This window comes from Rhyacophila brunnea, unplaced genomic scaffold (assembly GCF_057557595.1).
Source record: "Rhyacophila brunnea isolate RB1 unplaced genomic scaffold, BYU_Rbru_1.0 scaffold_13, whole genome shotgun sequence".
NCBI classification, from domain to species: Eukaryota; Metazoa; Arthropoda; class Insecta; order Trichoptera; family Rhyacophilidae; genus Rhyacophila; species Rhyacophila brunnea.
The window spans coordinates 684,300-711,742 of NW_028232785.1; the positions used below are offsets into that span (position 1 = coordinate 684,300).

A 27,443-nucleotide genomic window follows, 5' to 3' on the forward strand; every position below is an offset into this window, starting at 1 on the left:
TATCCTCCTTGAGTACCCTCAATCTAGTTGCTCTTATTCGAAATGCAGAAATCAGTATTCACATATAGGTGCAGTCTTGACACCCTATCATCCTGACACCTGACCAATAGCCAGAGCCTTTATCCTCTATGAAAATCCTCAAACGAGATGTTCGAATTCAAAATGCAGAAAATCAGTACTCACATATGAGTGCCGTCTAATGTCCGCCCCTTAGGTGAAACATATATTTACTAGTAGGTCTCCCTGTCTTGACTCCCTATTATCCGGACACCTGACCAATCGCCAGAGCCTTTATCTTCCATAAATATCCTCAACCGAGTTGTTCCTGACCAGAGCCTTTATCCTCTATGAATAATCTCAAACAAAATGTTCGTATTCAAAATGCACAAAATCAGCACTCACATATGAATGCCGTCTAATGTCCGCCCTTAGCTGAAACAAATATTTACTAGTGGGTCTCCCTGTCTTGACTCCCTATTATCCGGACCTGACCAATCGCCAGAGCCTTTATATTCCATAAATATCCTCAACCGAGTTGTTCATATTCAAAACGCACAAAATCAGCACTCACATATGGGTACCGTCATTACTCCCTATTATCCGGACACCTGACCAATCGCCAGAGCCTTTATCTTCCATAAATATCCTCAGCCAGGTTGTTCGTATTCAAAATGCACAAAATCAGCACTCACATATGGGTTTCGTCTTATGTCTGCCCCTCAGCTGAAGCATATAATGGGTGTTTTTTATAGAGGTTTGTTTTTAAATTGGCAACACTTTTACCAGCGACAGCCAATTTGACAGCTGACAGCTGGTTGGTGGTCAATTTGGTTTACCATTTTACCGTGGATAGACTTACGCCAGAACAACGGTTGCAAATTGTGCAAATTTATTTCGAAAATCGTGGTTCAATTAAAACATTAAGCAAAATTGCCACATTTGCAGTGAAGAAAATCCACAAGCCATTATTGAGTTGCCGACATATCCACAGGTCCATATTTCTTCAAAAATTATGCCAGCCATAACGTGACAGTCAATGGAGAGTACTGTAGATACATGTCATGATTAATGACTTTTTCTTTCCCCAATTGAATGGCATTAATGTGGAAGAGACGTGGTTTCAAAAAGACGGCGCAACATGCCACACAGCGCGAGCCACAATCAATTTATTGAAGAAAACATTCGATGAACGCATAATTTCGCGTTATGGACCTGTAAATTGGCCTCCAAGATCGTGCGATTCAACACCTTTAGATTATTTTCTGTGGGGATATGTGAAGTCGTTAGTCTACGCCGATAAACCAGTACATGACTTTGAAGCCAACATTCGCCGCGTTATTGCCGACATACGGCAACAGCTTGTCGAAAATTGGACCTCCAGATTGCGCTTTCTTCGATCTTCGCCAGCCGCGGCACTCATATGCCCGAAATCATATTTAAACACTAATGGCATAAAATTATCTTTCGAATAAAGCCAATAACATATTGATACACTTCTGGGACGTTGGTCTTCTACTGATGTCCACTCTAGAACATTTGAACGGCCTAAGCGTGCCACCTCATCTTGAATAGTTACTTGGGTAAACGAACCGTATGCCCAAATTCCGTGATTAGTTAAAATGATGATTCTGTGTAAAATCAACATGAATTTTATGTCTTGATAATAAAATGTTAGTCATAAGTGTGTGTGATTGATTGTGTGGGGTAAATGAATAACATGGATAATACATGGTTGGGCCATTTATATTCCCATTCCATTCTCTATCTCGTCACCCACCTCCTAATCCCCAGTGATATTGTCATCAGACAATGTATGAGCAATTATGCGTCATGAGAGACCGTGTTGCAAAGAGACATTCAGTTGCATCTCGATAGCGGGCTTCTAATAGCTTTCCGTCGCTTAAGTGATTGACTCAATAGATACAGACTCATTCAAAATCTATCATCATCATTCATACACCCTCACATATAATCCATAAAACCGTGTCACAAAGTGCGTGAGTGTACGAACCGGGTGACCCAAAACAATTATAGTTTACGAGCGAAAGTTGAAACCAGTCTATCATACATCATCACAAAGGTCAGTTGTCTGCCACTCTGTTCCATCGTCCCCACCCCTAGATCCGACCTCCTCATCATCCCTTAAAATAATTACAGTCCACTCGATATTAGAATAAGGAATCTTTATATGTAATACTCGTAAAGTTTCAATACTAAGAAAATGTTCTTGAATGCAATGAGTACATGTAAATCTTACTGAGAGAGTCGTAAGCGTTGTCGTGTGATTTAAAAAGTAAAATAAATAAATAAAACCAAGCGACTTCACGAACAGTCGCTTGCGGGCGGTCGAGTCGTCAACAGCCCTCCATCGGGAGAAGTCGGAAAATTTCAATAGCCAAGAACACACGTCTGGGATCGTACAAAAAAAACTAAAGCTCAAATTACATTGGCAGATTGCGTTTGGCCCGATCGTCTGCCAAGACTGTCAAACTCTATTCTCTATGGTTTTCAAGGATCATGAGCGATCGGGACAAAAGTGGAAAATTCTCTATTATTCCGTCGTGCGATCCATTCATTATCAAGCGAAGATTGTCGAAAGCGTACGAAAATAGCTGAATACGCGCCTGCTCGCGAGTCATGCAAACGGTCGTTCATTTCATTCTACTGGTCGATTTCAACAACTGAACAACTACAAGATGGCGAAAACTCAAAAAAATATATGGAGTCGCACCGAGGACGCAGACATCGTCGAATTAATACACGCCAAAAATATAGTGTGGAACGTAAAAAACCCGCTATACTCAATGGCGATCACGCTGTTCTTCAGTTAGCCGACTTTTGACACAGTGTTTTCGTTTACGGCGAGTCCTGACCGCCTGAGTCAGTTGAAATATAGCCATACTCGCTACAATTAGTCTCAATCGATTGGTTTGGAGATTCAAGCTCGCCCAGTTATTCATGATGTAAATTAACAATAAGTATACAAAACTTTCTATAAATGTCAAACGGGCGAGTAAATTTTAACAGATACTCGCTAGGTTTGACAGCTCAGTTTTTTTGATGTAAAATTGCGCAGGAATGCGTTCAGTGTAGCCACCAATCTAAGAAATATCTAGTTTTCGGTCAACCTATATTTTTAATAATAGTAACACTATGTTTATTTTAAACCAATCAGAAGCAAGGACCAACGTGATTGAATCGTTGCGTGTAATTGCAAATAGTGTGAAAATATTGGCCACGACGGTTTTTGGATCGGGTTGGGTCTGCGCGTCTGCCAATGTAATTAAACCATAAGAATAACGTTTGTACGAATTTCACGAGAGTCCGTATTAATTAAAAAAAAAAGAAGATAATAATAATAAAGAGTGTTTTTTTAGAGGTATAGAACTTTAAGCTGGCAACACTTTTTTAATTGGCGGCCATTTTGTCAGCTGTTAAGTGATTTATGTTTAGTTTGGTTTGGCATTTCAACATGAATAGACTGACGCCTGAACAACGCTTCCAAATTGTGAAAATTTATTTTGAAAATCATGGTTCTGTTCGAAATATGTATCGCGCACTACGTCCATTTACGGTCAACATAATCGTCCATCAGAGCAATTAATTCGATTAACTATGGAACGTTTTCGCACCACGTTTACTCTAAATGATAACACGTATCCACAGAGACGCCGTACAGTGCGTACAGAAGAAGTCATTGCTGATGTAGAGCGTAGCGTAGAGGAAGACCCGAATCAGTCTATCCGCCATCGTGCACAGGAATTGGATATGTAACTAGCAAGGCGTACATTCGGTGAATGGGCCCAAAACAAGATTGCCGTTGATCCCGATTTTCATAAGCGAATTTTGTTTAGCGATGAAGCTCACTTTTGGTTGAATGGATACGTCAATAAACAAAACTGCCGTATTTGGAGTGATGATAATCCTCAAGTGTATGTTGAGACACCGTTACATCCAGAAAAATTGACTGTTTGGTGTTCTTTATAGGCTGGTGGAATAATTGGTCCGTACTTCTTTAAAAACGATGCTGGCCAGAACGTTACAGTCAATGGTGACCGCTATAGAGCCATGATTACTGACTTTTCGTTCATCAATTGAACAACCATGATGTGCAGGAGCTGTGGTTTCAACAAGACGGCGCAACATGTCACACAGCTTGTGCCACAATTGATTTATTGAAGGAAACGTTTGGTAACCGCATAGTTTCACGTTTCGGACCCGTGAATTGGCCTCTAAGATCGTGCGATTTAATGCTGCTTGACTATTTTCTGTGGGGATATGTGAAGTCGCTAGTCTACGCCGATAAGCCCGAAACGATTGACCACTTGGAGGACAACATTCGCCGCGTTATTGCCGATATACGGCCACAAATGTTGGAAGAAGTCATCGAAAATTGGACCTCCAGATTAGACTACATCCGAGCCAGCCGTGGCGGTCATATGCCAGAAGTCATATTTAAATTATAATGCCAGAAGAGCATCTTTCGAATAAAGTAAATTTCATGTCAATATAAAAAGTCATCTTTGTTTTATTCCATTTCAAAGTTCTATACCTCTAAAAAAAACACCCTTTACATACTCTAGTAATACAATTGTAAACAAAACGAGAAGTATATAATAGAAAGTAGGTAGTGTTTTAATCTCTTTTTAATTTTCTTTTGATTATTGTGTTACCCATTCCGAACACAATTTTAATAATCAGACACTTAGGCCCGTTTCAGACGGGACACCGGTGTCATGCTCATATATAATAAGGAGGCCTTTGTATTGTTTATGAACGCCCCAAGCTAACGAGTCAAAGTGTGTCCGGTACACTTTTCCGTCAGCCGCTACATTCTCACATGTTTTTATGACCGCAGCCAGTTTTATGTTCTAATTTATATCGCGAAATTATGCGTTGACTCATTAGCTCTGGGCCTTCATAAACATAATACAAAGGCCCCTTTATTCAAATACAAAGGCCTCCTTATTATAATACGAGCGCGACACCGGTGTCCTTACTTATTAACATATGATACTTTTAACTGTAATCTTTAATAATCACACTACTGAGCTAGTGACATAAAGTGTTATTAACAGTGGCGCACCCAGGGGGGGGGGGGGCAAGGGGCCCATTACCATAATTTTTATGTGTTTTATTTCATTTTAAAGTTCTACACCTCTAAAAAAAACACCCATTATATATTAATGGGTCTTCCCGTCTTGACTGCCTATCATCCAGACAACTGACCAATCGCCGGCCTTTATCATCCGTGAGTATCCTCAACCCAGTTGCTCTTATTCGAAATGCAGAAAATCAGTATTCACACATGAGTACCGTCTTATGAAGCATACATTTATTAATGGGTCTCCCAATCGTCCATGCCATTATCCTCCATGAGAATTCTCAACCGAGTTGTTCTTATTCAAAATGCAGAAAATCAGCACTCACATATGGGTACCGTCTTGACTCCCTATCATCCGGACACCTGACCAATCGCCAGAGCCTTTATCATCCATAAATATCCTCAACCGAGTTGTTCTAATTCAAAATGCACAAAATCAGCACTCACATATGGGTACCGTCTTATGTATGCCGAAGCATATATTTATTAATGGGTTTCCCCGTCTTGACTCCCTATCCTTCCGACACCTGACCAGTATAGCCAGGGCCTTTATTCTCCGTGAGAATCCTCAACCTAGTTGCTCCGATTCGAAATGCAGAAAATTAGTACTCACATAATATGTATCAAGAATCGGTTGCCAAACCGAGTCAACCATTCGGCGTATGGTGCATAATTTTGAAACTACACTGGCTCCCGACACCTGATCAATCGTCAGGGCCTTTATACCCTGTGAGAATCCGAAATTCAGTTGCTCTTATTAGAAATGCAGACAATCACTACTCGCATATGGGTACTTTAACTATGCTGCTTGTATCTATGAAAATTTTTTTACGTGTACCCGTGGACAATCCAGATGGCAATTTTAATTGATACCTACACAACTGGTGAATATAAGTAATTTATAATTGTTATTTCTTTTTTTTAAAAGGATGTTAGAACTGATGACATAAAAAAAGCCGTTAACGATGTAATAGAAGGAAAAACGCTACAATAACTACGCTACGATTGTCTGCAGCAAAATGAATGTAATGAAATCGACACTTGCTAATTATGCGAAGAAACATATCAGTTTTGGACAATCTATTCTCAATATTACTTCACCTAATTATGCAGTCAAAAACGTATTTATTTAACCGTGGTCAACAGAAGACTACACACCAGCACTTGGACCGTTTACAGCTGACCTAGGTGTAAAAATGAATGTACACGATCAGTCTGTTCATTGATTTTTAAAAAATGTATCCCTAGTCGTAAGTTAGCATTTAAGGATTTTTTAGTAGAGTATTCAATTTCTTTAATGTCTTTTGGTACCGACATCTCGTCTTCTCCGGCTCCGAGGTGTCATGTGACGCTGGATTCGCCTGTAAGATTATCTGGAGACACGTTCAGACATACCTTACAGGCGATTCTAGCGACGCAGAAAAAGGCATATCCAACAAGGCTATGCAAGGTATGTCCGAGGTGTCATGTGACGCTGGATTCGCCTGTAAGATTATCTGGAGACACGTTCAGACATACCTTACAGGCGATTCTAGCGACGCAGAAAAACGCATATCCAACAAGGCTATGCAAGGTATGTGCCAAAAATAAAAAAAGGGGTGAGACTCCGTACATGTGTAAAGAGTGTGTCCTCTTCACAAAAGCATCTGCTGGCAGAAATATCATACTATTCGTCATTATTAAACTGTTTTTGATTTATTTAAATATTCCCACAAATAAGCCAATCAACCAAGATTATATCATTTACTAGAAAAAACCAATTTCACCCAAATTTGTTCGGGAATAGGGGTAAATTTTATAAAAACCTGCCGGGGCTGAAAGTGTTAAGACATTTTAAGTCCTGCATACTATCTCGCCGAACTAAAAGCACTCTTTACAAGACACTTTTAAAGCCAGTGCTCACCTACGCATCGGAAACCTGGACATTAACTCTGCGAAATGAACGAGCCCTCAACATCTTTAAAAGAAAAATTGTCCGTATATATGGACCGATCAGGGACGGTACCAATTGGAGGAGAAGATATAATGCTGAGCTCTACGGGCTGTACGAAGATTGCAGCGCAGTTCTAACAATTAAGATTGGGAGACTGCGATGGCTAGGTCATGTGCACCGAGGCAAAGAGAGTGATGTCCAGCAATCCAATAGGGCGTAGAAGAGGCAGGCCAAAGATTTGTTGGTTGGATGGAGCTGCCAGTGACTGCTGTATTCTGGGGGTACCGAATTGGAAAGCGGCCACACTGGATAGGGACAGGTGGAGGGAGCTATTGGAGGAGGCCAAGACCCACACCGGGTTGTCACTCCCCTAATGATGATGAACTAAAGCCATCATTAGCTCCCAAAAATATTCGTCCGCTTGGCAGTCTCACATTAGGTGAACGTGGTTGTAATGTAACGATGACAGCATGTATAAATGCTGTGGGGTAACAGTATTTAACCTATGTTAATTTGCGCCTGACCAATCGCAAGGGCTTTTATCCTCCGTGAGAATCCAAAACCTAGTTGCTCTTATTCGAAATGCAGAAAATCAGTACTCACATATGGGTACCGTCTTATGTACGCCCCTTAGCTGAAGCATACATTTACTAATGGGTCTCCCCATCTTGACTCCCTATCCTTCCGACATCTGACCAGTCGCCAGGGTCTTTATTCTCGGTGAGAATCCTCAACCTAGTTGCTCCGATTCGAAATGCAAAAAATCAGTACTCACATATGGGTACTAACACCGATAGAACTGTCTGCCTTCAGCAAACGGCCCCTCTAGGTTACGAAAAGACCGGATCATCGCCCTCCAGTATATTAGTCAGCTGGTCTTGAATAAATAAGTAACCCTCCTCCTAGCTACCATTCAAATATAATGAAAATATTAAAATCAGTCGACCTTAAAGGGTTAAAGACATGGCGTGACATGCAGGTCGATCCGTATTGGATGAGAGACCTCGTACGATGTGTTCGGTCAGCCTGTCGGCTCTTCAAGGTCGAAATCGACAGGCAGCAAATAGGAGAAATAAAATCAAAAAAATGGTAGCAGGAGAAATTCGTTCGAGCGGGATGACGTCTAAGGACGCGAGCAAATGTTTAAGTTGGGATTAAAAGATAATGTTATAAGATAATGCCATTATATTTAAATTAAGTTATTGTAAAATGTGACTGTAAGAGATTTAGCGAATAATATATCAGTTAACTCACGCTATGAGTTATTTATTATGAGCCCTTCCCTACTCCCGGCTGAGTTTTTGTATGCAATGGGATATGCATGCAAAAGAGTGTTTGCAGCAGGTGCTTTCTTCATTTAAACATAGCTCATTATAAAAGATTATTATCGATGTACAATCTAGCTCCCGACACCTGACCAATCGCCAGGGCCTTTATCATCCATGAGAATCCTCAACCCAGTTGCTCCGATTCGAAATGCAGAAAATCAGTACTCACATATGGGTACTGACACATACCTGTTATCAGCAGGCTTTTCTTGATGTTCATAAATATTAAATAAAAGCGGGCCGAACCGCTACCCTGATCTCTATAAACAATTGAATAAAACACCTGATCTGGTTCCCTGCTCAACTATGTCAATGTTTTATTCTTAGGTAAAGTCCTTCGTCCGGTATATGGAAGTCACATGCCGGACGAAGATTAAAAATAAACGTTAAGGTAAGTATGAAAGATGATGTATGCAAGCAATTGTTTAAGAATATAATAAATTTGTTTTATATAAAAATATGTACTAGCTATAAGAAATAAAATGTTATAATTTTGTCGCGCATTGCTGAACTCGTCACGCGCTGGCACTGAGGGCCACCTCGTCATTTGTCAGATCAAAAGATCATCCGATCGAGTTTGGCCGATCACGGGGAGTTCCTTAAAAAGTTGGCTTGGGTTGAAGAGTGGTAGAAGAACCCCGTGGCGAGCAGTGAGCGTCCTTTGTTCAAAGCGTACAGACCTGAGACTGTAACTGAAAAAACGCGAAAATAAACTTGTAAAACTTAAGATTAAAAATATAAGACCACGTTACGAACAAGAAAGATCTTTTTTTTTTAAATTTAATTTCTTTCGTTTAATTTTTTGTGAACCCGGAGTTCCATCAACACCTGAGCTAGCCACTGAACCCTGGATATCTCAGTACCGTACCGTATCAAGAAAATTACATGATTTTTTTGGTTGCCAAACCGAGTCAACCATTCGATGTACGGTGCATAATTTTGTATGCAATGGGATATGCATGCAAAAGCGTGTTGATTTTTGATTTGCAGCAGGTGCTTTCTTCTGCATTTAAACATAGCTTATTATAAAATATTATTATCGACGTACAATCTGACAGTGCGAAATTGTAAAATTGATGAGGAAAGTGTTTTATGTGGCATGAAGCAATAATTGTCGAGGTTCTGACCGAATTGCTTCTTGCATTTTTAAAAATCTAATGTCGCAGCCTGATACTGTAAAACACGTTGTGACATATTCAGATACATATGGTGGGCAAAACTGCAATATAAAAATGGCAGTAATGTTTAGTTATGTCATGACGATGAAATTATTTGATGTAATTGATCAATTGCTTGTCCACACTCGATTGGAATGTGACAATGAGCACGCACGATTTGAATGTGCGAAAAGGCAAATTGGTCCTAATATGCCAATAATTATGACACTTTTAGAACATTGGATTTAAGACGTAAGAAAAAAGGCAGACCATTGGGATTGGATAGCATTAACATACCCCTATCGCAGGGTTTCCCAAACTCTTTCTGCAATGGAACACTTCGCAAACCCGGAAATTTTAACGGAACACTTAGTTTATTTATTAGCACGGCTAATCGTTCTGTCAATTTTGGTTACTGTCGTTAAACTGACAAGACTTGTCAGCCGGTCAGATAAAAACAATATACCCCATCTTTTTCATGCGCACAGTGTGAGAAAAGATGGTCCTCCGCCTGTACCTAAATCATGGCCCCCACACCCCGAAACGGGCCCCAGGCTAGGATCTTTGGCGGGCCCCCTACTACTACTAGACGATCTACAGTTGCATATTCCAAATGTTAGTATGGTTGAAGTGAAACGGCGACATTTTTTACTATTAGTGCATGTTTGTTATGTGTGTTTATCTCACTTGGCTGGTTGATCTCTCACGCCGGGCCCCCTGTAAGCCCAGGCCCCCAGGCTAGAGGCCTATCAGCCCCCCACCCCCTTGTGGGAGCCATGACCTAGGTACTTGAGGTCATAAACATCAATGGAGATTGATCATCACTCGCCTTTCAATATGAAGAAGATTCTTTAATTATTTTAGTTTTACTTAGTAGAAGATCTTTAAATGTGTTGAAGTGTATAAAACCTTTCCAAATGGTCGCGGAACACCTATTCAGGTTCGGCGGAACATAGTTTGGGAAACCCTGCCCTATCGTATGATGGAACAGTTCCTATAAAACAACAACAAGCAACATTCTGGAAACGGGAAGGATAACCCTTACAGAAAACTAGTGCATTTTCACGGGCCCTAAGGTAGCAGCGTCACCAGTGAATTCAGGTGCTATGGGATGATCACTTGCACACCCTAAAACCTAACAGAGAACACAATGAGGTAAGGAATGACAATGTGAACATTTTCCTTTTGATAATTTCTCAAACGAGTATTGACTTGAAACCACAAACAAAACTATTTATTATAGAAACCCTTGCAGTTGAGCAGAAGAACACATCCAGATTCACAACATACTCTTCATCAAAAACACCATGAAAAAACCCACAAACACGAGCAAAGAAGAGAAGGTACAACAATGTAATCGAAGTTTTTAACCTAATATTTTAATTGTATTCATTTCAAAGATTCTCCTGCACAATCTCTTAAGCCGATAACTGAAAATTTTAAATCTCCAGGTACGGACTTATTTTCAGCTAAGTTCGAAGATTGAAGTTATCACGAAGAGACGATTTACGTGGCTGGGACATGTATTCCGGATGCCGCCAAAGAGTGCGGCACTTCGTACCCTTGTGGCACAGCCTCAAGGGTTCAGTCGCCGTGGCCGGCCCTCCCTCACCCAGCAGCGATGCTACAAAAGCGACCGCAGCAGGTCTGACATGGTGGGAGGCGCAGGAGTTGGCGATGGACCGAGGGAAGTGGCGCCAACTTGTGCTTGCCCTACGCCCCAATGTTGGGACGTGACAGGGTGAAAGAAGAAGAAGTTCGAAGAGTTAAAAAGGAACTGTTCTCCAAATTCGATTCAGACATGGAAAAGTTGAAGAAAGACTTCAGGGGGTTCAGTAACGATCTACAAATTATCAAGGACCTCACCACAGCCACTGTCGAATTTCTAAGTAATAATTTGTACGAGTGCAACATGAACCTAATTTATCTATTTAAGTTACAATACATTGTAAAAACCTTAATCTATTTAAGTATGTTGGTAACACTGTATCCAAGCGTCAGGCGTTGTAGTCTGCCATTAGGCGAGGGTCAAAACCCGGAGCGATTGTGCAAATACAATGTCTCGCTTATTGTAATATTCTAAAATCAATATCGCTAATTTTGCATTAAATATTATTATCGTCTTGCAACAAAGTCGAAATGACAATGTATCAAACAATGGAAGCATGTCAAATAGCCAGTTTTCTTGAATGGCAAAAACACAATATTTGCGTGTGGCGTTCTCTCATCTGGCCCTAGTACACAGTGAGCGTTTGGAGTGTTTAGCCAAAGTGAAAATTTTAATAACCGTCTCTCTCGCGCATGGAAGTGTATTGAATGTGTTTTTGTGAGTTTATATGCAAAGTGGTGTATATGAAGTAAAGCGATAGAAACGAACGTGGAACATGCTTGTCTAATAATAATAGCTACATGCAATTTACACAATGTTATAAGAGATCTCGAAGGTAATTTTGATCATCATCCACAATAGATTTTTCTACTTAAGAACATACGGGTTCTTTCCTTATGATAATGATAATAAAATGAATTTTCCGACTCGTTTTCTTCTGGGGTTCTTTCCTTATGATAATGATAATAAAATGAATTTTCCGACTCGTTTTCTTCTGGGTATGCTATCAATGCAATCCCTGTCCACCCGAAGAGTGATTGCTCTTTGAAAGCATTTCTTTTTACTTCTTCGTGGGTTCATTTACAATCCGTATATACTGGCAAATATTAATTTTCATGTTCCCACCAATATCACTTGTAACTCTACGGTCTTCATGATACCTCGTCGCAGGACAGATGTTATGTTTCATGATGCTGTGTATCATGCGATTAACTTATTTGATGGCACCATAAAGGTTGATTTATTTTTTATTAACTATATAATGTTAGTGGACGTGTTAAATAGGTTAAATTTATAATTGTATGTATCATGTTTCTTTAATATTTACATAAATACATGCTGTCTTTTCTACTTTCTTGTTATATTAGTTGTTATTTGTAATTAAGACATTTTTACAATTTTGTATTTATTATTACCCGTCTCGGACGTTCACCCTACGCAATTGCCACACTTCCTTCGTTCCAATACACTATATAAACAGAAGCGCGAAAAGGCGTTTAACACAGTCTAAACAAATTATTTCTCTATATAACATCTGCGTCCAAATGAGATTGTAATTTACATTCGATTCAAAATATAAATCTCCACGTATGTGCATTCATAGAATGCTGGATATTTGTTTAAATTGAGGTTTTAATAGGCATTTTGTAACACCGCGTATGTGATTTGCAAGACAATACTGCGAATGTGTCGCGTGTTTTTTCTTTCTCCTGCACAATTTTGTTTTTGTCGCTAATGCGGTATTACATGCCGAACGACATAATGCTAATGTATTATTTATCATGTAACTCATCTATCCAAATCAAACCATTCCCTGTATCAAGACAGCTGACAGAACAATGACACGAAATGACAGGTCATCCATAGACAACGGGAGGGGCGGAAAGGTAGGACAAGTCATGAATGTTTCGACTTTCTCTTGAGTCAGCAATGGTTTAACACGAGGACACTAACAGATATGTCAATAATAGATAAAATTAGTTCTAGAACACTAAAAATAGTCATGTTTGTAGTGCAAACACTTAATTTTGAAACGACTGAACAAAAATTTCTGGAAACTGGGCACACCCACATGCAAGTAGATGTAGTAAGTATAGCCGATACGCCACGCAGTAACACATACATAGTGTTGTCTCACTAAGTTTTTGTTTTGTTTTATTATTTCTTTGAAACAAAATGGCTGAAATTACTGAATTAACGAATATTATAATCAAACAAAGTGCCCTCATCGAAAAACTTATGAATAAAGTGGAGGGAATTGAGGAATTCCTCAAAATAAATTCATTAAAATTAAATAAAGCAACTCCCAGTGACTCGAATACAGTGAATACAGTGTGTACTTCGCCAGTAATTAAGTCCGCCGTAATTAGTGATAATACGGTAAAACCAATTAGCACAGCAAGTTCAAAAACGACGGTTGAAACGCGCGCACAAAGTAGGCGCCGAACATTGACAAAACAACAAATCGATGCAAATTCAAAAAATGCCGCGTTAGAACGATTGCGTCCTGGAAAGGAAAATTATCCTGCACTCGAGGTTATCCCAGCAGTCGCCCCAGAAGAGGACTCCTCATCGTCACCCGAGGCCTCACAACCGAAACCAGCTGAAGATTTACCTACGTCTGGGATTGTTGATGGATGGGCCACTGTTGCACGGAAGCGGCGTGTCGCAGTTCGGGGAAACCTCGCTGGACGAGCGAAAACTGTTGTGAAGCAGTATCATATCTGCCCACTTCACAGAGATACAACAATGGCTGATGTTTTAACCTATTTAAATAAGTTGTGTACCGCTGATTTCACAGTCGAGAAAATTAAATCAAGGAGGGACTACGCATTCTTCAAGGTAGGTATTCCTTCTGATGTCACGGACACTGTTTTGAGGGCAGATAACTGGCCACGCCACTCATTCATAAAAGAATGGGTGTCGAGAGTGGAAACTCTACAGTTGCCGGTTAGCTGACTTTGGAACAGTCACCGTTCAGATAAACTGTTTTTTTACTATCAGAATGTTCGCGGCTTGAAGACAAAATCTGTGGAATTTTTGAACGGCGTATTAGCTGGCGTCTAGCGTTAACTGAAACGTGGTTTAATGACAGTGTTTTCAGTCGTGAATATTTTGGTGGTGATTATGCTGTCTTTAGAGGGGATCGAGACTCCGGAACAGGCCTCAGGCAGGGAGGAGGCTGCCTCCTGGGAGTTAGAAATATGGAAGGGTTGCAGGCCGAACGTTTTCGTATTTTCGTATCTTTGGGTTAAACTAACCTGTAACGGAGAAACTGTCTACGTTTGTGTCGTGTATTTGTGAAGTGAAGTGGAGGCGTATAAACTTTTTGTTGAAAAAATGTTATCTAGTATCGTAGTATTTGGGGATATGGGGTTATTGTGATGGGAGATTTAATATCAATATGTAAAAAATGTATTGGCGTTCCGTCGCGCATCTTCCGCGACGGAATATCCACGTAATGTGGCTCTGGCCAAATACTTTAGATCAGTCTATTCAAACGACACGAGTTTCACTACTTAACACCCAGCACCAGTTAGTTCCTCTTCCAATAATCTAGGACTGATTCAGTTAGATAATAAAATATAAACTGATAGATTCTTCCAAAGGTGCTGGCTGGTCCCGATGGTATTCACCCTATTTTAATAAAAAAACTGCGCTAAATCTCTTGTCCTCCCACTATCCATTATTTATAACGCATCACCCATTCTGATACGAAGCAGTCCATCCTCAAGTGAAAATGACGAGTCATAAAAGTGGAGAAAATCATCTCTACGCTCAGTAAATCATGACGAAAAAAGATAGAAACCAAAAAGAAGACCTTTATGGATATCGTTATATACTCTGTAGTGCCTGAAAATACTGATGATCTAGTATTCAAGGAAGCTATGGAGGGAAACAATTGTGATCCACTCACCGTGTGTGAAGTGATTGTAAATTATGGAAAATCACGATAGACGAGGAGTTAAAGTCAATTGTGGAATTGGTCTCTAATCGTAATGCAATTAAATGTTAACGGGTGTTTAGAACAAACCGTAACGGTGATGAAAACGTTATTCGCTAAAAGGCGCGTTAGGTCAACAAAGAATGGAATGATTGTCTATACGTCAGTATTAATTGAAGGCGTCAAATAAGATATGGCTTTCACTGACCCAAATGGTCAAAATCAGTATTAACCATCGCTGTTCCCAACTGATATCGGCACCGATATTAGCGGAAGCAACAACGAGGAGGCTGGGGAAGCGCAGATGGAATCTAACGATGCGACATATGAGAATCTGGCGAGTTACATACATGACACAAATGCTGCTCTAAAAAATAAACAGGCCAGGTACAGAGACAGTGGTGAAGGGTGGAGGTAAGTCGTTTAGATTCGAAATATGTAGTGCACACTAAACTTTGTCAGTTTGTGAGCCATAGTTATAGTAGATAATAGTAAAAAAATATTCGTATGATTTAATGGCATAATTTTAGATAAACAAATATTTTTGGACTATTATCTATTAGGGCTAGGTTTACGCAGGGTTTAATTGAATTTTCAAAACTAATAAACACTATCTACACATTGTAGGCTTAGTTCAACGTAAATAGATACGTTTGTCTGAAAAAGTTTAATGTGCACTATTTATGTCGAATCTTAACAGCCTACCTCCACCCTTCGCCACTGGCTCACAGTGAACTGCATACGCTATTTACATATAACCAAAAGATGTACTGTAGATCTCGGTATTGTATCTGATATTCCAAATGACATCTCCGATAGAACCACAAATTTAATACGATAATTTCTCTAAAATAAAAAATATTATTATCATTAGTGACGCTACAGGCCTGGAATATCCTCTCCTTTGCTCCGGAACATAACTTGTCCACGCCGGGTCTGGAGGTCCTTTTCTACTCTGCAATCTACCGGAGCCGTGGTCTTCGAGTAGTCGTCATCTCCCGCTGGCTTTGTCGATGTTGCACTAATGCGTTGTTCATTCTTTCTGCGGCTCACTCGGCGGAGTCTTTGGATCTTTTGTACAACAATTCGTAATTAAACCAGCACGTCTAAATTCAATTTTCACATCTTTCAGTTTCTGGCAATCAGTAGAGCTCAGGGTCCATGTCTCGGGCCCCATATGAGAGCATCAGTCTCAGGAAAGTTTAGTAAAGCCGTGGATAATCATTACTACTTTGAATTTGATTTTATCGCTGACATTATTAAGTACACAAATTCATTCATCTCTTGAAGTCAGCAACCATTCAATTTTAGAAGCATTTGGTTGCGTGTTTGGTCTTGTACACTCATAAGTTTGATTTTCCCTTATTCATTTCTACACCCATTTAACATGCACCTTCTTTCAGAGCCGTTATTGTGTCTTTCTTCTTCTTTTTATTGTGCCGTTCCCTAATGGAAAACAGCCACCATCAGGGCGATCTAGCGCTTCATCATCTGCCACCTTAACCATTGATCTTTCCTTGAATAACATGTTGAGGAATACTGTACTCTTGTCCTTTCATAATGTGGCCAAGGTACTTTCCCATTCATTTGAGAATGACATCATTTGTTACACGTTTAGTCCAAGGAATTTTGAGGATGTATATACAGCGACTAAAGCCTCAACTCTATGTACCATCTCCTGGATTAGCATCGAAACCTCCATATCATAGAAAAGGATTTAAAGAACATAGCAACGAACCAAACGCAGTCTCATATCTAGGTTAAGGTCTCGATTGCTAAGAAGTCGTCTCATTTTGATTAAGGCACTCCTAGTCGCAATTCTTGTTTTTATTTCCTGAGACTGGTTTTATGTTTCATTGATCCGTATTCCTAAATATCTATAAAGGTTATACGTTTAATTGGTTCGCTGTTAATAACGAAACAAGTATTTCATGGTGGCTTGCTTGGTTCTTGCAACATTCATTCAACCGTGCGCTTCCTCCGAATGCTTCTGCAGTTCTTTCTTCATCTTAAAAGCCCTGCCGCATTCCTTACAAACGTATCTCTTCGTCAAGCAAGCGTTCAACTTATGATCATCCAAAACCTTTTCATCGGTACATTTAAAATGGCACAAATCACAGAAAAATACATCACTATCGAAATGAACAAGTCGATGCTTTCGTAACTCAATGGCTTCAGTAAAACTCTCGTTGCAAATATCGCAGACGAGAACCTTTGGTTCTTCGTGACTGATCAGATGCCGTCGTAAATTACTCGGATCTTTACAAGTGTAGTCGCAGATCTGACAACTTAAAGGTTTTTCTGCGACGTGCGTTTTAAGATGAAGCTTCAAATTAGACGGCTTATTCGTCTTATAATCGCACGCGTGGCATATATACGGTCGGTCAGTGCGGTGCTCCAGCTTATGCGCCTTCAACAATCTAAATTCTCGACAACTATACTGACACTTATTGCAAAAGAACTCTCTAAAACCGTTGTGTACTTTCTGGTGTCGCCGTAACGCTTTTAAAAAATGACAACGGAATTCACACAAGCCACAACTGAACGGTTTAAAATCGTTATGTGTAATTAAATGTTCTTTCAACGATGCTTCGACCTTGGCTTTGTACGAGCACATACTACATGCGTATAAATTATCGACGTTGTGCGTTTGCTTATGCCGTTTTAAATGCGTGCTACGGTTGCATCTATATTCGCATTGATCGCACGACAGCAACTTTTCACCGGTATGTTTCAGCTGGTGTAACCGTAGCATGTACCGTTGTTTGCAGCGGTAGGGGCAGGAGTCGCAGCCGAAAGGTTGCTCATCGCTGTGCGTCATCATGTGAACCTTCAGATTACCGAGAATCTTGCAACGGAACGGGCAAACATCACATCCGAATGGTTTAACGTCACTGTGAACGATCATGTGTTTCCGTAATTCTGTTCGGTATCTACATCTATACTTACAGAGTTCGCAAGATATCGGTTTTACGATGTCGTTCTTAACTCCACGACTATATTTATTATCATTCTTTGTTACGCAACTGTTACTGTTTTTCGTTGTTTTACGATCGACTCCAAACTTTTTAGCTCTCCGTCGTGCTTTATTGTGTTTCGCGACTACTTTTTTAATTTCACTTAGCATTATTGACGAATCATCGCTGTCGAAATCATCAGCTGCACAATCGACACCATTCACTTGTTCTTCCTCTGAGATCGGTTCCGCCTTTATTTCAATCTTCTCAAACCCGAATTCCTGGAAAATACAAACAATACAAATTATACATCACTCTCGATAATTTTATTGATTATTGAATGGTAAATTATCATGGGCAGGACACACCGCTCAATGAAGAAATAATCGCTGGACAAATCTAGTCATCCCGTGTCCTGAAACTTGTACGTATGCAGTTTGTCGTATCACACTTCACCGTGAAATGTTGTATCGGATATATATGGCCGTATATTAAAGACAGTCCAACCTCTTTGGGTCATATAGTACTGACATAAAATTCATGTCTTAATAAAACATGGTTCTTGTCGGTTTACAGGAAGTCAGTGGCAAACAAATTTTGCAGATATACTGGATTATTTGTTAGGCTAGGCCGTCATTCTTGAATTGCCAAAATCAGAGATGACCGTATAGTATACGGTCATCTCTTTCCGATAAGCTCACTGCGAACTGTGCTACAGTGAAATGTAATACGTACAATTTACACGTAACCATCTATAATACTGTTTTGTTTCTTAGAGTAATTGTTTTGGGTCATCATTGGGCCGTCAGCAAACAGATTTTGAAAATAGCCGATATACTTACTGGATTATTTGTTAGGTTAGGTTAGGTTTTCATTCTTGAATTCATGAATTTTGCCAAAATCAGGTATGAAAATTGAATTAATGTTCATATTGAATCTAATAAAAATGGAGACCGTATAGTACACATACGGCTAACTGTGCCACGGTGAAATGTTTCACGTACATTTATTTACATGTAACCTAGTCATCCAGGGGTACCAGAGGGGCAGAAAACATCAGACAAGTAGACTTAGACGCCTGCCGGATTGACGGTACTGAAGTTCTATGGCAGTATGCGGTAACACAAGGCCTTCATCCAACAGTGCAGTGATGATAAAAATGCAATTATTATTGATAATGCTGATGTAGATATAAAGAGTTTGAAAGCCTTTATGAAGATTGCAGTGCAGTTTATCAATTGAGATTGGGAGACTGAGCTGTTTGAGTCATGTCAAATCTAAACATTTTCACGAGGTCTTAATCAGATATAGCGCCTGTACACGTGCATGGACTTACTGCTGACAGTACGTATTATCGCACCCACAACAAGAAATTGCATGTGTAAACATGTATTATCATCCGAGTTGCAAGATTGCATGCATGAATCAAAAAAGTTCAGAAGCTTCTGTATTTTCATGCGACAGTTGGGATTGTTCGATATCTGCGCCTGCACAGTAGAACGATAGTGGCGAACCTGCCGGTAAATAAACGAACTACAACGCGCAGTGACTTATTTTGAGGTTATCCGATTTTCACTACCTGTCAAATAGTAGTAGGTAGCTCAGGCCTTCAGGCTAGAACTAGACATGGGAAATGAGTCACTTGATAGGGACTCTTACGGATAGTGATTTGTTCGGACAGATTAGGTCAATTGTGTTTTTTGTTTCCGTAATAATATGTATAGTACTAGCGCGTACGGACTACAGAATGTCGGAATGCTACATTACTACAAATGTAGTTTGCCTGGCAGCGTGTCCTCATACCCTCGTTTCTTCCTATATTGCGCTCTCACTCTCGCAGATCTAGTTCGCGGCGAACAACAAATGTAGTTTGCCTGGCAGCGTGTCCCTCACACCCTCGTTTCTTCCTATACTGCGCTCTCACTCTCGCAGATCTAGTTCGCGGCGAACAACAAATGTAGTTTGCCTGGCAGCGTGTCCCTCACACCCTCGTTTCTTCCTATACTGCGCTCTCACTCTCGCAGATCTAGTTCGCGGCGAACGACAAATGTAGTTCGCCTGGCAACTTGTCCTCACACCCTCGTTTTTTCCTATACTGCGCGAACTAGACGAACTGCATAAGCGCCAGATGACACGGGACCGATTCGTTCGCTGGCTATAGATTCGTACGTTCGCGAACGACGCATGTCTAGCTAGAACCCTGTTAGCCCCCCCGCCTTGTGGGGGCCATACCGGCAAGACACGAGATGACTAGTGAGTGAGAAGTGTTCTTGGAGGCGCTGCGCAGTAGCTTATGCTCCAACTGTGGAATGGACACTGCCTGAAAAGAAGTGGATAATGAATATTGTACTGTATTTACCAATTTATCCTTAATTTTGCCTTTTTTCTTTGCGGATTTAGCATTTTTCGACTTCTTGCGTCCGTTTCTATCGACTACAGATGGATCACCTATTAAACCATCGTAGAAATGTTGTCTGTAGTACTGCCATTCTGCGTCTTCATTCTCCACTTTCATTTTCATTGTAGCCACATCACCGCCAGGGTAGAGGATCTAAAATGTAATAAACAACTCATTAGACATTTTACTAATGGCGAAAGCAGCTGGACTGATCTGACACCTTTGACAGGAAATTTCTGCGGTGGATATTCAAATACAGTCGAACTTGGTTATTACGAGGAAGATGGGACCGACTGAATTTGCTCGTTATATCAGAGAATAGGTATTTTTAAATGAGCGGTCACATAACACAAAAAGTCGCAATTCAAACAAAAATACACAATTAGAATTTTTCCCCGAAACAAGTATGGCGTTCATAAACTACAAAAGAAGTTGTTTATTGTAATGAACGGTGGTACCTACCGACTTCATAAACCTTGGATTTTTTACATGGAATTTCAACCATATGCGTGGATACTTTGCAATGTCGTCGGCGAAAACATCAAATAGGTACTTACACACTTAACCCATTCACTGCGTCCAACGCAACTGGTTTAAATAACATGCTAATTATATCTAATGGCCACCTGCTGGGCAACGCACCAGTTGCGTTGGACGCAGTGAAAAGGTTAACTAGTGTCATAAACGTAATCCGATCCTTAGGGTCAAAAATGTTTTTAAATGATTGACAGTTTTAAGAAAAATTTTGACAATAATTTTGCTCGGTATATCCGATAAGTAGCTCGTTATAAAAGTGAATAAATGTATGGAGAAAACCATAAACTAAAATGTCAACGAATGTTTCCTCATTACATCCGAGATCTCGCTATGTCCGTGATCGTAATAACCGAGTTCGACTGTACTTAAATCAACCAATATATATGTGACAAGTCATTTACTCTATGCCGTGTGTATACTAAATTTATTCTACAATATACAACCATGAAAATACAATCTCTATGTGTTATTCATCACGTCCCGAAACACATCCGCAACCTTCAGAACAGACATTAATAACATCGAGGGTAAGAACAACACTATGTTCATCGCCCCTATAGGCGATACAACAGCGATCTACGCATGTCTGACAGGGCGGGAGACGTGGTGATGGACCGAGGGAAGTGACGCGACCTTGTGCTTGCGTTATGCTCCAATGCTGGAGCGTAACAGGGTGAAGTAAAAGTAAGTACTTAGTAGTATTCAAAGACAGCTTAAGCGAGCCAAATTTCGGCTTTCGGCATCTTCTGGGTGTATATTTTTCTACTTTCTGCTTGTGGTACAGTACACTCTCAGTACTCCGCTGCTCGATTATCCGACAACTACTATAATCCGCCGTTATTTTTACTAGTTGATAGCACAAAGTCAAGCTCTATAATTCGCCGTTATTCGATAGTCAAATTCAGTAGTCCGCCGCGTACAAGTATACAACACAGATGAGACGGATTTATTTTGGAAAATTTTCCCTCATAAAACGTACGTTCATCGCGAAGAAAGTAATGTACCAGGGAGGAAAGTGCCCAAGGACCGCATCACAATTATGACGTGTTCCAATGCAACCGGGACACACAAACTGAAGCTTTTGGTCATAGGGTAAGCCAGGAATCCTAAGCTATTCAAGAATATCTGCCTCACTGAACAACTGGTTGTGTCAAGTGATTTACTGTTTAATATTCAGTTTATAAATATGTATAATTTAGTCAATACTTGATTTTGATTATACCTAAATAAAACTGTAATTTGCTAGTACAAATTTCTCAAAAAAAAAAAAATATTTTTACGAAATACTTACCTGTTATAATTTTTACCATATTTTGTATGTATGCACTATAATCCGCCGCTTTCACTAATTGGTCACTTGTCTGGTTTTTGGGGTGGCGTATTACTAAGAGAGTACTATATTATCAATACCTATATTATGTAAAACCTCAATAATTTAAAAGAATGCTTACTCGAAAGTTGGAAAAAACATCAGGTTCTTTATTAATTATAGTGAGACTGTGGCAATATTTTATGGGGTCGTGGTTTTAATTGATTTTTAGCATAAATTCGCTGGAGTAGAAAATAAGCAACAATGAAATCGGTCACCTCTTGAAATCGGCTGACATCGAATTCTCCTCCCTGTTCTTCGATGGAAACGTACACGTTCAAAAGGTTTCTGGCGTGATTGTAGCTCTCATCCAGGTCCGGAGACAGTCTCCCGTCGTCCGTGTCGACTTTGATGTCCATGCCGCCATTTGTCGACGTCGTGTAAAATCGACCCGAAGATGAGAAAATGGCAGCCGGCTTTATACGCCAGTGTCAAAATTTATTGTTAGCACAATTATCAATATCAGTGTTACTAGAATAAAATATAAAATTTTCCCAATGAATATTTAAAATTACCCAAATATAGGTAGGTAAATTTGCTAAGGAATGAAAATAAGCGCATGCTTACCAAAACGTTGGAGCGGAGCTCGGAGCAGAGAGATTTTACCCGAAGCAGGAGCACTGAAAATGTGTAGTGCTCCGGATGTTTTTTTATTATAAAATTTTTGTCATTATCCAATGAAAATTGTATATTTTGACACTTTACAGCACTGGAATTATTTGAAATATGGCAACACTACCCAGTGATAAATAACCTCACTTTTTTGACAGAAGAAGGAAATAACGAGAGACGATTTGCTGTCGTTTGTCAATTAATTATGATTGATAGCATTATGATATCAATTAATAATGAAAATGAAGATTATTTTAAAACTACTTATTTTTTTAACATTTGTATAGGGGTGAGTGGGTCACAGTGAATCACGGGGTACAGTGGATTATTCACTATAACTCAATTTGTATAACGCTTGCGCAAACAAATGAACGCGTGGTTGCCGCTCACCCATACCCTTCTCCTCCGCACTAGTCGCTGATACGGTATCAAAGCGGGAAGACGCGCTGTCATACCAGGTCAGTAACGAAACTATTTTTTCACGTGGTTTTAAAATTTGTTTTATCTCTAAGTGAATAAGAAATGTAAATATTTATATTTTGTTTTATGCTTGCTATTTCTTTAATCCGTTGTAAACTATGTTGTTTTTTTTTGTTAAGTATATTTTTTTTCCATAACGGCCAATGGGTCACAGTGAATCATTTCGTTTTGGGTCACAGTGGGTTGCTGATCCAGTGTAACCCATGAAGCTAATATTCATTTGTTCTTTTTTCGTAGGTAAAAATGCCTCGCAATCGAGTAAGGAAAACTAGTATCAGACTTTACACTGAAGAACAGATGAGTAACGATTTAAAACTTATATCAAATGGCCAGAAAATAAGAGCTGTTACATTGTTACAACGCTATATAGGTATCATATAAAATTTAAAAATAATCCTGATCCTGAAAAACCAATAAGGCTTACACCTAATTACGCAGTTCATAAGATATTTACTGATGCGCAAGAAAAGAATATAGTCGATTACATAGTTAAGTGTAGTCAAATGTTCTATGGACTTACCATCATAGATGTTCGAAGCCTAATTTACGAACTGACGATGATAAACAATATAAAAGTACCAGATAAATGGCATGAAACTAAGCTCGCAGATATTGAGTATCTATATAATCTCAGAAAAAGAGATAATAGATTATCTTTGCAAACTCCTGAGGGTTGCAGCTTAAGCAGATCGACTTCTTTCAACCGCCATGATGTTGGTCTATTTTTCAACAATTTAGAAAATGTTATGACTAGATTCGCTGTCTTTGGTAATGGAACCAGAGTTTTCAATCTGGATGAAACAAATACTATGACAGTGCAGAAATCTGCCACAAAAGGACAAGTTTCCAAAGCAACTAGCGCAGAACGAGGGACGTTAACAACAACTTGTAAAGGAGAAAGAGCACCAACACGCAAAGGAAAGTCAACGATCGCAACTGACACACAGAATAAAAATGAAATAGAAATAAGAGAAAAAGAAAAGAAACGCAAACAAATAAAGGCGACTGCAAAAACAAAGAAAAGAAAATTTTTGCAAGAGAGTTCCAGCGAAGATGATTATGAGACGGTGGATTCCAACAATTTTTCTGCACTCAAGGGTTTGCCAAAAGAAGGTGATTTTAGTATTGTTGAATTTTAAGTAAAAGGGAAACGAATTTATTATATAGCTAAAGTTTTAGGAGAAAAGGGAAATGAGACTGAGTTTTCTTAGAAGATCTGACAAAAACCAAAATAATTTTCATATGCCAAATGTGCCTGATATTGCCACGGTTGCACCACACGACATTAAGATGATTTTACCAAAACCTAAGTTTTCTGGCAACACAAAGAGAAAACAATCTATGTATCAATATTTGACATTAATTTTTCTAACACAAATTTACGTTAATTTCATTAGTACAAATAAATGAGTAATAATATGGAACTTGTTGTCTTTTACTATATTTTTTTTTATAGATTCACTGTCACCCATGTATTGATCCAAAGTCACCCATTCCCGGGTCACAGTGGATCATTCCCATTTTTTTTTTAAAGTGGTTATAACTTGTAAGTTTAGGTAATACTCGCCAATAAATGCATTTTTCTTTGAAGATTAGATACTCATATTATGATTTAATTTCAGAGATTATTTATTTAGCCATAAAATTTGGAACTGCAAGACTTGAGAAAAAAAGTGACCACTGTGACCCACTCTCCCCTACATAATATAATACTAATTAAAACTTTTTACCCGGAGCAACTCAAAAAAGGGTCTGCTCCAACAAACTAATTATCTAGAGAACGGTCAAAAATGGAACTACAAACTACCATATGGACGCCATTTTCAAAACGTCAGATTCTGTCCAGTTGTGAGTCTTGATTGGATAGTTTTCGACAGTGGTTCCCCACCATCCATTCTATAGATAAGTTTGTGGGTCTGCACAATAATCTTTATATACCTACCTAAAGGGTCGTCCATAAATCGCCGCTATAGATTGGTTTGTCGAAATCTACCTTTTAATGCAATGATTTTTTATATCTAAATGGACCAGAACCATCTTTTTCTTTAAATTTCTTTGTAGGTAATGAATACAGTATTCATATGCTGTAAAAATAACAATTTAACTCATTCGCTGCTGACTATATAATGATTTTTTAATTACCACGTTTAAAATGCACGTTAATTACATCGATCGGCCGCCTGGTCATTACGCGCCGGGTGCGTCTTCAGCGTCCAAAGTATTAAATACCTCCATGTACTTATTTGAATATAGAATAATGAAATTTGTTTTTCGTCTCCTGAACGTTTGACATTTTTTGGTCAATTCGACAAACCAATCCTACAGCGACGAAATGGCATCATAAGATTGCCGTTATTTTATGACACATCGTCACACCAACCCTTCCCATTCCATTGAAAAAATGATCGATTTATAAAATGTAAAAAAGTTATTTTTATTTCGAATTAGAATTGGATCATAAAATGGGTCTCCACAGGGTGGAGGTCATGGCTCCCATATCCTGAAGCGGGCCCCCAGGCTAGGATCTTTGACGGCCCCCCTACCCATTGCTAAGGATAAAGGCTGTGTGATTCTCTACAGTAGTGTTTTCCAAATGGTGTACACGGTAGAATTAGTGTGTATATTTAGTGTTTTTCTTTGTAAGTACCTATATTATTTTAATACCTACATCCATTTGAATTATTATGATGTTGTCGAGTATTGATACACAATTAAAATTTTTATCGTATGACCACATAATTTAAAAATAAAATTACAAGATAAAAAGAACTTTTTATATACGTTTTTAAATTTTCTGTTGAATTATTATGCTCAATATGCTCAAACTTGTACTTGATAATATGAAGTAAATAAAAAACAAACAAACAAACAAATATAGAATACTGAAATGTCATTTTGACATTTCATAGTAATGCTTCTTCTTCTTCTTTGGCCATATCCGCCCCTTAACTGGAGCATATGGACACCACGCGGCGCGGACAAACGAGAAAGGGCGAATCAATATGTGAAGCAATCTGGGATCTGATTTGACAGCTGAAAAGTGGACCACTCGTTGCTTGTGCAAAAAGTTATGCTCAGGCAGGCTTCATAAATCTAAAGATGGCGGTGGATATATTCAAAAAAATATTAATAATTGCCAAATTTATTTCTGTTTTACATCTATCAGTCACAATTGGGTTACCTCGTATATTTAAAAAAAGATGACGTTTATTGATCATATAGATACCATTTGTAAAAAGGCGCGGATGTTATGGTACCTACTAAAAACAACTTAATTACAAGCAGACTTGAGAGTGGGTCTATCGTTTGGGCCCCGCATCAGTTGAAGTACGGCCTTATGGTGGAGATTCCAAAGGAAATTTTTGATACTCCTTTACTTTCGGCTGTATGGATATTATCCGTGGCTCTATCCAACTGATTCTCTCTTAGGTATGCTTACATCTCCTTCTTCTTCTTTGCCCATATCCGCCCCTTAACTGGAGCATATGGACACCACGCGGCGCCTCCAAGAATCCCTGTCGCTCGCCAGTCTTCTTGCTTCGTTCCAGGTCAAACCAGCATCCTGTAGCTCCGCCGTATACACTCTGTAGATTGTATTTAGCGGCCTTCCAGGTCGCCGGAATCCGGTCAGCTTGAAGAACAGGCAAGCCAGGTTAAAGTTCTCTTCTGGCATCCGCAGCACGTGGCCGAGCCAGGTCCAACGTGGCCTCTTCACTTTCAGCGTGATGAGAGGCTGCTTGGTGCGTTCTCTTATCTCCTCGTTACTCCTAAAGTCATACCACTGCACACCCAGTATTCGTCGCAAACATCTGTTTTCGAAGCTCAGTATACGGTTGCTCTGAGCCTTCGTAAGGTGCTATGATTCGCTACCGTAAAGCAGCACCGTCAGAATGCAAGCGTCGAATAGGCGGCATTTGGTTTTGACGCATAGTAACGCACGTATATATTAATAATTTAGTTTCTAGGACCACTCCCTTAGCAACCAATAATAGTCTTTTACTTTTTAAGGATTTTTC

At 39.4% G+C, this 27,443-nt stretch overlaps 1 protein-coding gene across 2 annotated transcripts; it reads right to left on the minus strand.

Moving 5' to 3' along the window:
* Positions 1–8,756: 8,756 nt before the first annotated feature.
* LOC147076069 (uncharacterized) lies at positions 8,757–22,717 on the minus strand. Of its 2 annotated transcripts, XR_015069859.1 has the most exons (4): positions 22,554–22,717; positions 20,391–20,582; positions 15,958–18,312; positions 8,757–9,057 (listed from the first exon to the last, which is right to left on the minus strand). XR_015069859.1 is itself a non-coding variant. In XM_085941554.1 (3 exons), the coding sequence occupies exons 1-3, from the start codon at positions 22,692–22,694 to the stop codon at positions 17,038–17,040; spliced, it is 1,608 nt and encodes a 535-aa protein (XP_085797680.1). In that variant the 5' UTR covers positions 22,695–22,717; the 3' UTR covers positions 14,254–17,037. The 2 variants fall into 2 exon arrangements, 1 of the variants encoding a protein (XP_085797680.1); XM_085941554.1 differs by lacking the exon at positions 8,757–9,057 and having other exon boundaries at positions 14,254–18,312.
* Positions 22,718–27,443: the final 4,726 nt, after the last annotated feature.

Excerpts from the sequence above, each read along its gene's own strand:
- LOC147076069 (XM_085941554.1), bottom strand. The coding sequence starts at position 22,694 with ATGGACATCAAAGTCGACACGGACGACGGGAGACTGTCTCCGGACCTG. Across the intron at positions 20,583-22,553 it reads ATGTCAGCCGATTTCAAGAG|ATCCTCTACCCTGGCGGTGA; the intron begins GTGACCGATTTC and ends ATTACATTTTAG. Across the intron at positions 18,313-20,390 it reads GCAAAATTAAGGATAAATTG|GAATTCGGGTTTGAGAAGAT; the intron begins GTAAATACAGTA and ends TGTATTTTCCAG.